At 31.0% G+C, this 17,702-nt stretch overlaps 2 protein-coding genes across 2 annotated transcripts; one reads left to right on the forward strand and one right to left on the reverse strand.

Moving 5' to 3' along the window:
• Positions 1-2,174: 2,174 nt before the first annotated feature.
• On the reverse strand, positions 2,175-4,919 carry Bma-ztf-22 (Uncharacterized protein; the record flags this gene model as incomplete). Its single annotated transcript, XM_001899858.2, has 6 exons — positions 2,175-2,355; positions 2,629-2,759; positions 3,158-3,265; positions 3,416-3,602; positions 3,703-3,964; positions 4,283-4,919. The coding sequence occupies 6 exons, from the start codon at positions 4,917-4,919 to the stop codon at positions 2,175-2,177; spliced, it is 1,506 nt and encodes a 501-aa protein (XP_001899893.2).
• Positions 4,920-8,002: 3,083 nt separating this feature from the next.
• Bm17501 (Uncharacterized protein) lies at positions 8,003-8,448 on the forward strand (the record flags this gene model as incomplete). The annotated part of the gene is made up of 2 exons (XM_043078556.1): positions 8,003-8,139; positions 8,391-8,448. 2 exons carry the CDS (start codon positions 8,003-8,005, stop codon positions 8,446-8,448), a joined length of 195 nt encoding a protein of 64 aa, XP_042934490.1.
• Between the last annotated feature and the right edge of the window lie 9,254 nt (positions 8,449-17,702).

Here is a 17,702-nt window from a genome sequence, read left to right on the forward strand (position 1 = left end):
TCGATTAGTATATGAGTAGAATGTGTGCTTTTCATTGAACAATATGGAAGAGCGGGAACTTTAACACTTGTTTTGGTTATTGAAATGGAGAGAGACAGGGACAGGTGAGTTCGATTCCATTTATTGACACATCACATCACGTCTCGAAACAAAAAAGAATTTTTTTTTGTTGTTGTTTGCACGCAGTAAATGTGTGAATAACAACACTGTGTTGTAGGTGTTCGTTCATCAGTATGGCGATATGACTGACATTCGAATCATTTGGCTTGTTTACTAAGCTGTTAATGCATTGTAAAAACTCGTCTAAATGTAAACAGTTCTTGCAAATGAAAACAACAACTATCAGTCTTAGGTGAGTACCTTAACAGGTTTGATTAGGAAATGCTTGAAGTAGAAAAGGAAAAAATAAATATCAACAGCGATTCGTTTTAATATAATCACTCGAATTGCAATATGCACTGCCATCTGATGAACGAATTTGAACGAAACAGAAATGCCATTTAAAGCTAATCATAACTTTTTTGTTGTTAACACACAAAAGTAAACTTCCGAAATTTGCGTTAGAATTTTGATAAAAATTTTCAAGGCATCAAAATAATGCGAAAACTATATGAAAGCAACTAAGTACTGAAAAAGAAATTTGCTTAAAATAAAATTTCCCATTTTTATAAACATTGCAAAGAAAGTTAATTCGATTCGATTATTTAACTATTTGCTCTTTAAGCCAAAATCAAATTGATTGAAAATTCCTTCTCTTTTTTTGTTTTTGAAATAAATACGTGATTTATTAGACGTTATGAGCACTATAGCAATTATCATAGTAAATTCCATAATGCCGTAGGATTTTTACCTCGATTATATTTACAGGAATTCTCAACCCAATTTTCGAAATCAAGAATTATAACTTTGACGAATACATACCTAATCCAAAATCTTTGCATTTCCGATGAAAATTCCCTTCCAGACTTAAAATTTCCTCTCATTTTAATTTATACAGTAAGCAGTCCGTTACTTACATTTCTTTAATGTAAATATTACTTTATTTCTTGAATATTAATTGACAAACTGTACAAGTTTCCCTAACTGGTAGACAAATAATTTTACAGCTGGCAAAATAAGAAAACCTGTTTCTTTGATTGCATCAAATAAAGATGGAATATTTGCATCTTAATAAAATAACTTTTAAAAGATTCACTAAGGCTTTTACACGATGGAACATACAGCCATATACTTTAGAAGTATAGTGTAAGGTCTTCGATGATCCTTAACTTTTGCATTACTTTCAAAATCTGCGATCGTTTTAGCAAACTATTTTCCTTCCATAACAAATAAACAGTTGAGTGCCTTTAAAGTTTGTTTGAAACACGAAAACAAAAAAATCCGGGAAAAGAATAAATGCTTCACACTAAAACGATAACCATATTTTTTCCAATTCAGACTATTTGATCGATGCTAATTAAGATTTTTTTTTTAGGAAGTTGCAAATTCTTATTATGATCGACTAAGAAAAATTTCATATTTAGAATTCTATATTCCATATATTATACATAGATAAATACTTAATTACTTAGTAACAAACTTTCTGTTCGCTAAGAAAAATTCTTTTATATAAGCATTAATTTTGCAATTTGAAGAAGTTTAATCTTGCACCGAAATTCAAATTTAAATTTCTTGCAAAACTGTTAATGAAAATACACATAGTAATTTTATAATCCAATTTGTCACATTCACATTCATCCGCTCAGTTATAGACCCATAGTGAAAATTTCTGGAATGTAGACGAATCATCCGTTTATTAAATTGTTTTGATGATGAACTTAATTACTGTATTCCTCACTGCAATTATATTACTGAATCCTTTGCTGCATAAACAAATAATGAGTTCCTCATTTACAAGATTTTCGAAAATTTCACCAAGTTTTTGGCTTTTTCGTAGTTCGTAAGGGCGGATTCTAATGGAAAATTACTAAAATAGGATACATATCCAAGTTATTGACATTTGGAACAATATGGGAGAATAAATAGTCAAAGAAATTAAGAAAGGAATGAAGTAAATTATTCTACTGATATAACTAGAAATCGATATCACTACTTCATTTACTACCCTTCTATCAGATTTCACTTATAATTAAAGAGAAGAAATCAAAAACAAGCTTTTCTTCCATTGTTTTTTTTCATGCTTTTTCATCCAAAATATTGCCGAAGCAGTTCTTCAGTGCGATTTCTCTTTTATCAGAAGTATTGACGCATGCATCGTAATGAGTTCTGCGTTGTGGATCTATGACACCGTGCTTCTTTGTACAGTGTTCAACGATGGTTGTTTCGTCGAATAATATAATACCGCAATTTCTGCATCTGCAACATTTCTGCTGTAATATCGCATTGATGCAGCGCTGATCACAATGCGCTGGTTAATTAGAAGGTTCATCGAAGTGATACAGAAGGCTAATTTATTCGGTCTACTTTTGTTTCATCACTGAGATATTTTAACGCTTATTTCTTCACCAACATTTTTACACTTTCGTAAGAATTTACGAAAACTTATTCCATCAAGAAAAAAGCTGTTAGAGAAGGGTTATCACTTCGAATAAAATTTAATTTTACTCGAAGTGATGACATCAAATAAACCTGTAATGGAGATGTGCTTGGCCGTGACGCACTAATGACTCCTTTCGTGTTGAAATTTTTCTCCTACAAACCACACACGTCAATTTTGCTAATGATTTCTTCTTTGCTACCGCACATATCTTATCAATCAGCTAAAAGAAAACGAATTTTAGTGATAGAACTAAAAAAACTTTTTCACTTCTGCTTTTGGTTTATTCAACTGTTTTAGCTCATATCGATGAAAGCGATTCATGAAATGAAGTATCATTTATTTTTCATAAGAGATCATTTAGAATTTTTGTTAGAATTATTGTCTCATTGTCATTATCATATTCATTACTACAGTTATCATTTTGATAAGAGTTGTGACATTACTATTTCTTCCTATTATTATAACCGTTGTCGTGTTGTAATTGTGTTAACAAAAGAAATGCTGCTTGTTAACGTTTCAACAGAATGTAACAGATCGAGTAAATTCAGTATTATTGTATGAAGAATATATATGAAGCGTAATTGTCTTCTGATAAATGGGATAAATTAAGAAACGAACATCACAATATGTCGCTTTTGTCTTAGTAATATTCCGCGGGAAGCATGTTCGTAGCAAGGATATTAACTGAGCCATATTTCGCCGGTTTTCATAAGTTATTGAGGGATCCTATAATGATACCATAAGAAATAATGTAAGATTTCAGTCCGAACATTTTTATATGAGTTGAAATATATTCATTTTTCTGGTCGGAAGTTTTTGTCCTAAACATTGCTAAATTTCCAAATTAAAAAATCTTATTTAGTAAAACAAATTAACCTTATTGGGATGTCCCTGTTTGATGTGAGCATAAATTCGTTCTAGCTGGCATTCACTAGCGCCACACATTTTACAACGATAAGGCATTACTTCAGCATGTCCATATAAATGAATTAATATTAATGAATCGGAATTTTGTACTTTTTGTTCACACATCTGACAGATCAGCAAATCTTCTGTCGCATAACTGAAGAAAACCGTTCGATCGATCTATGCCTCATGCAAATGATCATTTTCGTGTTTGGAATGTAAATTTGAGCATTCTTTTTTTATAAGTAAGATAATACCTCATTCGAATAGTTTTAACTTTCCGGTAGAACTCGATCAATGCTTTCCTTTGTTCTTTACTATCTAACTTTTCATCCACACTTTCCACATCCACGTACTGCACATCTTCGGCATCTTCTTTCTTAACGTTATCATTCTGATTGCCGATATCGCATTTAATATTTCGTCCTTTCCTTTTCCCATAAATATGACTGCCAAGTTTTTTGATCTTTTTCTTGGACCAATCCATCCTTCTAACAGTTGAGTTTTCGCTAGAAACATCTGTAAATTAAGATTATTGTTGCTAGATTCAGCAAATCCGATCATAAAATAAAATGAAAGCTTCAACGGCTCGGAAATTCTCGAGAAAAATTGGATATTCATTAGAAATTTACACTTGTTCAAATAATATCAAGTGCTAGTGTATATAAATTTTGACTACAAAATTTTTCTTGAATCTTCTTCTTTTCCTACTAATGAGGTCAAATTATGTAAAGGGAATCAAATCCTCAAAATCTGGATACAATTTTGCCTTACAGTATAATCCATTTCAATTAAAGTGGGAAATTTAAAATTAAACAGATATGACATAAAACGGACTAGAAGAGCAGCAAGGTGCCGATTTCATTTCTGGCTCGATCACGATTACTCTAGCTCGTTTGATTGCTGTTGTCATTTGGGTGCTTCCCACCACCGCTTGTTGCTGTAAAGATTCCGAAATCCATCGTTTCATGAAGGACGATACGGACGGTACTTGCTGGTATAGTCCGTGTTGTGCTATTGTTACCCGTGGTAAATGAATTTCTTGATGCTGCATCAGATTTTGCCATGTTTGCTTTGAAGAATTTGCCATTTTCTGTAGCTCGTCTACTACCAGAAAACCCGCCAGTTCATCAATTTGCGTTTCCTCAATAAGTGGTATGTTCAGTAGTGGTATTGTGGAAGATGCAACTGCTGGAAGATAATTTGTGTTCACCATTGAATTAAAACCAGAGAAAATTTGATGACTATTAGGAGATAAGGGGAAAGCAGAAGAATCCAGATTTGACATGAAGTTCGGATATCTGTTTCGTTGCATAGCAAATGATGCGAACCAGGAATTGTTAGCCGTAATATCAGAATTCAGAATTTGCTGTTGCTGATGCTCTGGTGTCGTTTGATATACTTTCAATCTCAATGTTTTCGGTTCGGGTTGCTGTAGAATTTCTGCCAGTAAACGCTGTTGCTGTAGATCCATTGTATTCGGAAAGCTTAGAGTTACTGAACAGATGGATACCTTAGGCTGTTTGTTTAAGTAGGATTTTAGTACCAGCGATAGTATCTCTTGATTGTCTTTGAATTTGTTGGGTGAAGTTTTGGAACCTTTCTTGCTTTTACTGGTGAAGAAATATTTGCTACTGCAGTAGCTCTCGCTCACATTCAAATTAGCTTGATCCAGAATGGCTTGAATTGCACCGAATATTTAGATGCTGTTCGAAGTATTAGCATCAACTACAATTTTTGGATCCTGTAATGGATATTAACACCTTAAGAATTAAACAATTGTTTTTGAAACATTTATCAACAAGTAAGAAAGTTAGAATGTAGTAATTTAAAAATATTTTTTGGAATTGACTTGTCTACCTCGTACACTTCATATTTGCAGGACCTCAATTAATTTCAAATAAATTTCCATATGTCAACTCGAGGTTATTTGTCATTTGCGAAGAAATTCTTACTATTAGCAAGGAAAACAACATTTAAAATATATTTGCTAAATTGATTAATGAAGAACTGCATGTATTTCTGATTTCTGCTTTTTTGCATGCAGCGTTTTCTGAGAGGTTGGAAAATGCTATATTAGTGTTATAATAAATTAGCCTGAATACCTTTTTAAATATGATTACTGTTTGAAGCAGGAAATACGTGGGAAGAAGTGCTCGATGGGAGTGTTAGATGAAATGTGCGAAATGAGTCTGTATTAGTACTTTCCGCTCCTGCACAGGTAAATGTCTGATTTCACACTGAGAATCGCAGGTATACATTCAACAGCTGTATAAACCCTTCCAAAATCTCTGTCATTTTTAGTTCAATTAAAAAGGTCTTTTAGCAGTAATGTTCGGAAGTTTTCTTTTTTTGTGAGCAGGTATGGAACAACAGCTCTGGCTATCAGAGATAGTATTCTAATCAAGTCAAATTTTTTTAGACAAATTAACAGTGTCTTAGAGTCTTCAAATAACTCTTAGAGAGAGATAAAAAAACTCTTTCTTCCGCTATTCAAAAGAAAATATTTCAAAGTGCCAGAAATTCGTACGAATTTCTGCACTGGTCATGCAGATTGCAAGTCATTTAGAAGAAACGGAGAACTGTATGATGTACATTTTTCTTGTCACCAGTAACACTGAAATTACCTTCAATGCTATTACCAATACTAATAGAAGGACTTAGGAACAATATGATAATCTTTCATTTAAACTACTAGGAACAATATAATATTGCCGCATTTCAGCTTCAGCCCAATAAAAAAATTTTTTGACAGTTCTACTGTAAACAGTGAGTAGAAATTTAAATCGGATTATGCAAACTTCTCTTCACCTGTGTTCTTATCATTACAAAATGTGATGCATAGCTGTCAAGCTGCAGTTATTGATGAGACGAAATTATATTTAAGAGATAGTGAGATATTTTGAAATTTCCAACACTAAAGATGGTAAAATGTTTTGAAGTTCCAAATGCTATCAGTTACCGCTGTTTAAAAAGAGATGACCGAGTAGATTTAAGTTAAGTTGGAATGAGAAAGACTCATGCTAGCGTAACGATTTATACAAATATTACCATCCAAATAAAGCTTTATTTGAAGTTTGAACGGATAATTTTTAGTTTTTTTCTCTCCCTTGAAGAAAGAAAAGTAAAATTGGCTAGGATTCGGAATATCATTTATAATATGACAAAGAAAATTGAAAGAATAATTTGTACATTACTTATTTGGTACTTTTTTCTTCTCAAAAAATTAAAAGAGAAATTTGTAATAAAAACTGCAATCAAATTTCTGCACGCTCATGCAGATTGCAAGTCGTTTAGAAAAAAGGAAATATAAATTGAAGGAAAATACATGGAAATCTATGCTTTCAATATACGCCAATGACACACATACAGACACACACGTTGATGAATGTGACAGATATCAAATCCGAAATGATCAATAAAACAAAGATCATTTCATGCCGTTTTTAAACAAAACAAGAAAACAAAGGAACGTTTTATAGCTGTTTTCTGAGAGGGACAGCTTCTGCATATACACTTCAATAGTGCTGGATGATTTCAAAAATCAAAAATGCAAAAAAAAAAGAAAAAACATTTCAAATGTGAATCATTTTGATGAAAGAATAAAATGTAAGCAAAAGAAAAAAGCAATCAATGCTCAGTGGAAAATTACAGGAAAAGTTTTTTTCGGAAACAAAACCGGAATCCTTTTTGAATCATTTTTAGAACTTTACTTTCTTTTGCACTTTCTGGGAAACAATTTTGAAGATAATAGGGTCACAAAATTAATTGTTTTTGATGATAGCGTTTCCTTCTTTAAAATCTCAGTGCAGTTTTTATTGGAAATAAAAAGAGTGCAATTCCAGAATGAATAATGGACAAAACAGCGAACCTAACAGTTCTTATTAATTCTTCAGTGCTTTTTGATTTCATTTACAATCAGAATAGTATCTGTATGATAACAGTCTATCTAAGTGAATTTTTAAATTTGATATTTTCTCATTATTTCAGTTAATTCTAAATTACTTCGTTCTTTTCTTTAGCCTCTCTTCTTTTCCTTTATGATGTGATTATGGCTACTAGTTTAATTACTCAAAAGATTATTCTTCCAGGTACTTTTGTTTTTATACCAGTCGTTAAATGTGCACTTCTTTGGTAACCATTTTTTTAAATTACCTATAGGACATCATCACTATTAAAGGGCGTGAAATGACAATTGTTCATTTTGGTTTTAGATTTTCGCCAAATGGTTCGTTTATTTAACTCAGTAAACGAAAGTAATCGACAGAAAAAGCAAAAAGTAGTTAGTAAAGGTGGATTTCGGCGAGATTTTGTAATGATTTAAACTACTTAAAAAAATAAAAGGACTGAAGGAGGGAGTGGAGCTAAATTGTTTTTACTAAGATTATCGATTTTTTAGTATATGTACTTATTATATTTACAAAAACAAGAGTTGAGGAACTGTGAGGAGAAAATAAGCAAATTTTAAATACAGTATTTTGAAATTCTTATACTTCCTTTTGTTCTAATCAGGTGCCAAAGTTTTTTCAAATTTTGCTCGATTCACAAATCTAATTTATGCGATGGATATTTTGGATGGAAAGCACTTTGCATGCTATTACTTTATGTCGAATAACACAGTGGAAAAAAAAAAAAAAAACATGTAAGATACCAGTTAACAACAGTCAAGAAGCCAATGAAGGCAGTTTCCAGAAGTATTTCTTTTTATATTAATTCTGAACTTTGGTTATCAAAAAAGAGAAGGCTGAAAAAGAAAATTACCCAAGTTTTCTTCTCTTATTACAAGTGAAATAAAAAATTCAGTAAGCCAAAGAAAGCTTTTAGGAACAATTCTAACAAGCTGATCAAAAGCAATGCAAATATAATGAAGGATATTCAAAGCACGAATGGTTTTTATGCAAAATTAAAGGTTGTGGGAATCGTTTTCGATAACTTTTAATTTCAGACTAGAAGTGAACTTTCCTTCATTTGTCCTTGGTGAATCTAAACTGTGCCAGAACTAATTATAAACTATAACCGATAACAAGAATGTGATTTGCTGTGGCATCTCAAGAAACAAGTGTAAAGAAACTTTGAAATGTACATTTTGCTGTACTTGATTAATTCGAGAAATTTTTAAGAAATAAAAATTTGATCTTCCAATCATTAACAAAGCATAAATTAAATTGTCTCCCTCCCTCTCTTTCTCTTTTTACTTCAATAGATCTAGTAGAAGGATTTATATTTTTTTATTTAATTTTATTTTTTAGCATTACACGGTTATAATAAACTAAAAACAGAGCAACATCGTTATTTCAATGGCAATAAGATAAGACACGATTTTTAAGGCTTACCCATGGCCGCTCACATCATGCAATACCAGTCGATAAAGTTTGTAGTGTTGTATTTATAATTAAAAATTTGACAACTCCTAATATTTTGCTATGACAGAAAATGTAAGAGAGAAATGTTCTGATTGGTTTAGATTATTTCTGTCAATTTTCTTCGAGTATCGGGTCGTTCTACAATCTGCGCGACCGTTAATAAACCATAGCTTTACACTACAGATTAAAATAGAATGCATAAAATGTAATGTGCTGCATTCATAATGAAATGCACTAGCTTCGGTTAAAATAACTGATAATTTATGCAGCTGAAAAATATTTGTTCTATGCTAAATCAAGAATCAAGAATGACGCAATTTTGAAATTATAAAATTGCAGTTATTAATTACTGTTTGTGCTAATGTATCGAAAGAATGACGCAATCTTGAGAAATTGCGTCACTTTTCTAAAATTACACTGGCTAACAGAGTGAACGCTTTTTCAATCAGGGCATGAAAATTATTTGGCGTCAAATTTCAGTTTTTCAAATTCAATTTGCAAACGTCATCACTTTTTCAGTAAAACGTTTGGATAAAAATGAAGCGTGTATATTTAAAAGCTTTAAGTGAACTGATAAATTTGTTATCGATTATATCTACGACAAAGATGGTATTAAGACATCATCTACTCACTTACAAAAGCCATGGCACTATGCTGGATGCTTCGATACTCTTGAAGATACTTGATAAATAGATGTTTAACATAATAGAGCCTTGAGTAACGGAAAAGGGAAACATCTTATGACAGAAACTAAACATCAATTTCTTTTACAACCGGAAAGTCCTTCTACCACCATTTCGAAACTACTCAGACTTTATGTCACTATTATCTAGAAAACTTTATCATGCAATGTATAAGAGAATAAAAAGTGGATTATAGAACAGAGAAATTATTCAGTGTATGATAAATTTAATAAAAATAAGGCAGTCGATAGTGATAGACGAATAGGACAATTGAGGTTAAATTTGCTCTAATTAACATAAATCAATGCAACTTATTTTGCAAAAGCTTTTATTTTCCTAACGATGAAGGCTTTTTTTGCTGATTTGCATGCATGAATAGTTGTGATAGAGGTTTTATCATTTGAGGGACATTTATTCTTTGAAGACATAATATGACAATAGTACAATACCTGAGAATAATTAAATAGTTGATTATTAGATTGTAGAGATGACAAATGCAGAATAAATAATGAATGAAAAGCCCTGTTTGAAAGATTTCTTATTTAATGGAAGTTCGCTTACAAAGACTTTTACAAATGAGTTGATTTTCAGACAGAAATTTCTTACAATATTCCAACAACTGCATATAACTTAAGCTGATTTACAACATCCTTACAATTACCGCATATTTCTATAAAAATATTTTGCTTTTTTCGAAAACTTTGAATAGAGAATCAGTTTAATCGGCTCTGTCATAAAACGATCCGGCTAAACTGATTTAATACTGTTGTTTTATTGCTACTGCTTGCGGTAGTTGAATTCTTTTTGCAATTCTCGATGTTACTATATAAATTTTACAATAATTTGACGAGGTGGCATCGGCGGCAGCTAAACTATTGTTTGCCATGTGTATAGAAGGTTTTAAACACAGTTTAAATGTTCGAAGAACGTCTAACACTTAAATACACACACAGACACGCATATAAATAAATAAGAATTTTACAGAGAAATAGAAACTTTCCAGTTCACCTTCCCAATGAATTTGTTTTTAAGGCATAACTAACCGTTATTAGAAAACAAAGAGAAACAAAATAAGAATTGAAATGAAACTTGAAAGGGTTTTAAAAGAAAAAGTGATGAAAAGAGAAAGATAAAAGTTGGTTTTTATCATTTGAAAGATTTCAAACCATTCACCATCATCTCTTACACACCGATACAGTTCTTCAGTCAGATAGTATTTCATACTTTGGATCGATGCTTTAAATCCGCTTCTTTTTCCACCTAAAGAGGTAGTGTTTGAAAATAGTATAAATAATAAAACACTTCAAGAAACACCGCAAAACGCTTCTGTATTCTCAGTTTTTTCCCAAATCTAATTCGTGCTGTTTCTTATCACAATATTGAAACACTTCAGCAGTGAAAGCGATTAAAGATCTTGGCTTTTTAGTGAAACTCTTTAGGTACTTTCTTAATTCTTCATGACTGCCCTCAACGACATCTATTTGAAAACGGTTTGCTACACATTTAAAACATGAAAGCACTGAAACAACCGTGGCTTTTATATTTACATTTCTTTTCATGATTGTTCTTGCGCTTCTTCGCGAATGTTTGAAAAATCAAATATTAATATTACGTAAAAAAATGTATCCATTTTTTTAAAAATAATTTGACAACTATTTTATTTTTGTCTCTACAATTGTTTCTATAATATCACGAAAAGGTGATATCGGTGCGAAGTTTTTCTTCGGTTAGAAGGTGCCTTTATTGGCTATGAAGGATCAAAGATCTCACCGAAATATTCGAAATTGTTTAACAACCTAAAGCAGCTTTTGAGTGTGAACTAACAGTTCGATCTGATCCTATAAATAGTGTTCAGTACTGTAAAAACCATAGTAAATCACATAAAGGCTTTTATCCATTTTTTAAGTCTCAAGCTCTATTTGATGGCAGTAAATCACTATACAAAAATTGTTTTGTTGTTTTGTTTTAAAATGGAAACATTTCTGATACCTCAAAAAACCTGACAAGATAATGCGCAAATGCTCAGTAGATGACTTTTTTTGAAAAATGTATTTAAAGTGCTGTCATGGTAGGCATATGAACCATCAATTTAGATCGTAGTTGGAAAGCTTAGACAATTTAAATTTGAAGAAACATTACCGAAAATCTAAAAAAGTGTAAAAAATCATTAAAAGTTTGATAAAAATCTTTCTCTGGTTGACTTTCAGAAATTATTTTAGTAATAAACATGCAAGATGGTGTCATTTTGTACTTTTTCTTAGGAAAACAGCTGATTAACTGAAATCAATAAATTCTTTGGACTTACAGACACATTCTGCAAAGGATACAGGAAAATTACCAAAAATCGTGAAGTGAAAACAAATTTCAAAGACTTAGATTTTCTCTACAATACAAAAATAAAATATTTGTGATGCACGACTAAAGTCTCAAAACTTAATCAAAGCAACTGTCGTCGATGACACCATTTGAAATCATCATTTTATAAGTTCCGTAACCTTTCAGGTTATCATATGCAACTACTTCAGGTAATCATACACAACTATTCTTGTTTGTTATAAACAGGAAAAAATTAAAACGGTCTCGAAACATATAAAAGAAAACTTCTTGATGTACAAAATGTAACAATCTTAAAAAAGAAACCAATAAATAATTTATGACACAGTTGCAATTACCATCAACAGTTCATTTTACACTAAACAACATTTTTTGTACATAACCATCAAAACTAATATATTTCAATACTTATAATTAACAACTCTGAAGACAAGTTTTTCTAGCCTTCCATTAGTATTCAAAATTTTAAAGTATGGACATCTTTATCCCTACACAATATGTCTGTATAAATCTTTTGTACCCGTTCAAAAGCTCAGTATTCAATCTTTTAGAACGGAGTTGCTATGTTTTTCAATTTCTATTCTACTACTGTAATCTGCAAAATAACGTTATCATCCAGATTATTTGAATCTATAACTGTTTCAATATGGAAAGAGTGCATAAGATGTATCATCTTATTTAATTTATAAATAAGGCAATAATATTTGAAAGACGCAAGAAATACCATTCAACAACTGTTGCCATTTCGGTTGCACACAACAAGAAATTATAGAAAAAACTTTTAATTAACGCATTATAAAAGCTTTATCTTTGAAGATTAATATCTGTGATAGGAGTTATTGACTGACGGAGGTACATTCTTGACATCCATTACAAGATAATTATCAAAGGACATCAAGGTGTTGCCACTAGATGTTAGGTTGATGAGAAACGAAATGTACTGTTGACCGAGCGAAGGGGATGAAAGTGAAATAAGTGATTGATCACACTGGGTATTAAAATAGCATTATTCATCTAACATATATTTAAAATAAAACAAAAATAAAACATTTTTTTTTAAATAAAATAAAACAACATTTATAGCACAAACTTACTTTAATGGCTTCAAGTTATTATTTCTATCATACAAGAATATCAACAAATTTTTACTTTATACGAATATTCATGTCCTTCCAAAATTTTTAGAATTCTTGGTTTTACAAGTGATCTTTTACAAATGATCAAGACAAAGTCTTTATGAATTAGATTTATACAGATTTCATGTCTGCCAATAATCTCTCAGAAATTCTTACTAAAACAAAAATCTAATGGACTAAGTGCAGTTAAAAGTCAAATTATGTATAATCCTCAGGTTAGCACGGTATGCCTTAATGCTTGTCCAAATAATATTACTATGCCCAAATAATGTAACATAAAAATTTCTAGTACAAAGGTTACTTTATTTAAATATTTCTCAGACAAATAATTCATTAAACAAAATAAAATAAAATGTTTGGTTGCTAAAGCGATGAATCACTTATCTAATTCTTATCTTCCGGTCTGATAATCAGTCTTATGTACATTGGTTGCAGTACTGCAAAGATCTTCCCACTTGATAACCAAGCTTATATTCAATAGTAAAAATGACTTAGTAGTTTAATAGAATAGAAACGAAGCGAAGCGCACCGTTAAACGGGTGCTTTGAGTGTTTCAGAGAGTTTTTCTACTTAAACAAAGCTGTCTTATAGAATACTCTAAAATATAGCAGAATTGTCTAACAAATTCTTACCAAACTTTTCCTATGCGTAACAATAAGGAACAATTTATTGCGAACTCCAAATAACAAAATACTTCAAATAAAATTGCATTATCTCTATAGAATTAAGAATTGTCTTATTTTATCCGCTAAACAAAAGTTCCAAATTCATATTCACGTAGGAACTATTGATTTTGCATCCATCTTTCAAATAGATTTACAAATATCAGTGTAGAGAATGATCTGAAAATTTAATTATTTTGGAAGAGGTTGATTTTGAGGAGATTCGTTGGATGTAGATGTAAATATGTGGGGTAACAGAGGAGTATAATAATTCCTTTATTAGCAGAAGTAATAGTACAATAACTTGAGAGTGAACTGAAGTTGAACTCTCCTCGTTTCTGGTAAAAACACACAATGCTCCTTTTCAACAAGAGTGACCTCCTTTATGTATATAGTAAGCAATATGCGTAAACAAAGTATGTGATTTACAATAAGAGGTTAACCTATCGGTCTAACAAAGAGCTGTTGACCTAGGTTACAATCAAATCTGTTTATTAGTTGACTAGCCGCAAAGGACGTCAGTTAAGCAAAAATTGTTAACCTAGTAGTTTCAAGAATAATTTACATTTAGTAGCGACACAACAATGAGTCAACTAAATGAGAATCTGATACCGTCTAAATAGTATATAAAAGATTTATAGTCTAAACATAAGACTTGAAACAAAGGATTCAATGCGAAATTTCATATTAATATATTTCTTACTCATATTTTCAATTCTCATATAGTAATTTAGAGTTTTGCGATATTAAAATCCACGACAATCAATTCCTTTTTGACCTCATTGTTTTTTCGTCACTAATTGTAAATTACGTTTGAATCTACGAGGTTAACAACTTTCGCTCGACTAACCTCCTTTGTGATTTAGTAATTAGATCTGCTTGAAAACCAGATTAACAGTTCTTTGTTAGACTGATTACTCTTTCGACAGGTCAAATTCTTATTGTAAATCATATACTTTGTTTATACATACTGCTTGTCATATAAGGAAGTCACTCATGTTCAGAGTGAGTGTGTTTTTAACAAGAACTAGGAGAGTTCAACCAAAAGGCAGTTCGACTACAAAAAGCGATTGTCGCTATTTGTACTTCAATTCTTCTCTATCAAATTTATTGCACTATTACTTCTATTGATAAAGGAATTTTTATATTCCCGTGTTTATATTTATATCAAACGAATCTCCCCGACGTCAGTAAATCTCTCCCAAAATAATAAATTCAATTATACAACCTACTTATCGACTCCATTCGTGATATGTTTTGATAATTATCTTATAATGAAAAATATACTTCCACCATTCAACAAAACCTTCATCACAACTGCACAACATTTCATTTCATGCAATTCTCGACATTACAGATAAGAAGCTCCGCTTTCAGCAGAAAGTATGGAGCATTAATTTTTACTTTTGAGGATAACAATCTATAATAGCTTGTATTTCTTCTTCTTTTTTTTTTGTTATTTCTGTGAATTGATTGAAGAAATATGCAAAAACATGCAAGAAGTGGCGTAATATCTTGGATTCTCTGTAGAAATCACGAAAATTTGCGATCATCCCATTCTTTTTTTCTGATAATTACCGCTAAAAAGGATGCGAGGATCTTAGTCACAAGCTTTGACAATTGACAGTTTCGATGAACATCACGGCTCGTTTGTTTTGGAAGGCAGGAGATACAAAATCATGATAAACATTCTTCATTGATCTGATAAATGTCTATAGAAGCGATGTCAGGGAATCACAATGACGGTCTTAATTTCAAATAGTACAACCAGAATTCAAGACTTTCGCAAGAGCTTTCTAATGTAATGGATTGTATTTGTAACTGCGCTGATATGACTTTTAAGTAATCTAAAAGATACTTTGGCAAAAAAAAAAGTGATGCTTTTATCAGCGCTCTACAAGTACTTTTTTATACTTTGCTAAAAACAATCAAACTTGCTTGAATTAATTTCATATAATGTGAAAATTTACATGCATTTCAAAGTCCTTAAATCTAAAACCAAAAAGCAAAGTTACTTCCTTTTCTTTCCTCAAAACAAAGACATTAGTTTATAAAATGGTTGAAGACAATAAATAATTGGATTTCTACGAATAAACTATTGTAAATGTAAGCAAATATAACGTACGTTTTATAGAATCAGAAATGGGATGAACTTTAAATGTTTCTACTTTCCCTTAATTTATCCCTAAGAGATACATGTATCAGCAAAGTCAGAGAAATGCCACAGTTAATTGTATATGTAGAAATGTTTCTGTAAGGAAATAAGTTAACTTAATTCTGCTGTATAAAAATCTGCAATGTAAGATTTGTCTTATTTGAATATTTCTTAAACAAACGACTGACTACAAACAAAAAATAAAGGGAAATCAAGAAATCTGCTTCCTCAAGCGAGAAATCATTTATCCAACCTCATCTCCCGAGCTTAACTTCACTTCTGTGTTTCATCTGGAATGTTGCAATCAGTAACAAATTGTTTGTGGAATTGTTTGAACAGTGCTCTTTGTTCATTATCTATGCTCAAAACGAGTATACAATGTGCTTTATTTCCACTAGATGAGCTAAGGATGAACATTTACACTCACTCAAATCTCTTTCAATAGCAGTAAAGGTAGAGTGACTGTTACAAAAGGTAGTGTGACCTGTTGGCATCTTTAAGCATTTACTGTTATTTGTGTGCTATTATTATACGATGTCGTGTAATATGGTTAAAGGCTATTGTAGACGATGCAAAGCCAAGGACGAATTAAATTTTTCCAGACAACAAACATGTAAGCATGAACAATTTTATATGTAGCTGCAAATTAGGACTGACACTTTTTTTTATGCAACTGCAAAGTAGGAGCTTTATGGATGATCGGATCGGAATGCTTCGAACTTCAGAAGAGTGCATTCTAAAACATTTGTATCACACAACACGCAAATGCAAATAACAACCCACTTCACCACTTCAACACTTCAGCAACGACGCAGATAATGATTGGTTCAATAAACTTGCTGTCTTAGTTTTCAAGTTTAAGGAAGGAAGCATGGAGTATTACTTTCCTCACCAAGGTAAGACTGAACAGGAATACAGGCATTTATGATATAGTTCGTGATTTCTTTTTTGGAACTTCGTAAAGATGGCAAATAGTGTCATCCCTATGTAGTACTAAAATAACTGTCTAAAATTAAACTTGCAAAATTTTATTAAACCTCTGGTCGTTTTTTATATATTTCTTTAATTTTTTGGTAATACTTCAAATGTAAACTTCCAAACCTTCCCAACCATTTGAAATTTTAAACAGTTTTATTTCCAAAAAAAGATCATCTGCTGCACACCTAAACACAATAATCTCTAACCAAAGAAAAACTTCCAGTAAAAATTAAGAATGAGAAAGAGGACAAGCAAAAAAAGCGGTCAAATCAAGCAATCTCATCTAATACCTTTCCACATCTTAAGTAGAAAAATGTGTTGACAGTAAGAATGTTTCGTCAACGAACACAAAATTTTTTTTTAAAAAATAAGTCTGGTGATGCAACCTTCTCAAATGACGAATTGATAGTGTTTATACAAATAATTTGTGTTCTTTGATTTATTTTACTGCAAGATAAAACGAATGCAAATTACTCTCATGAAAACAGTTTTCTTTTTTTTTTTGTTCAAATTTGACAAAAACAATTCATGTATCCAAATCCGGTAAAAACAACTATTGTTATCCAACAAATGAAATTAGTTTTGTTAAATATTATTATAAAAACAAGCAACATGAAAAACAATACGATTACAAACATATGCTGTATAGCAATGAAATATAGAAATTGTTGACGTTTAGCAATATCTAGGTGAATGTAAATGTTGGACATCTTTAAAGTTTTGAATCATTCAATAAACAGTAACTTTGTTCAATTTCCAATTATTCGATGTAAAATCATTGAATTGCTTATGACATTATTGGAAAGCCGCGAAAACAAAGCTTCGAGCATTTGAATTTTGAGGAATATCACTTAATTTGAATTTGTTTGATAATGTCTTTTAAATCATATCTCAAATAAAGAAGTATTCACGGTGATAGTGTATTGTTTTAAAACGATGAGAAATG

Source organism: Brugia malayi (genome assembly GCF_000002995.4).
Source record: "Brugia malayi strain FR3 genome assembly, contig: Bm_v4_Chr2_contig_001, whole genome shotgun sequence".
Classification (NCBI taxonomy): domain Eukaryota; kingdom Metazoa; phylum Nematoda; class Chromadorea; order Rhabditida; family Onchocercidae; genus Brugia; species Brugia malayi.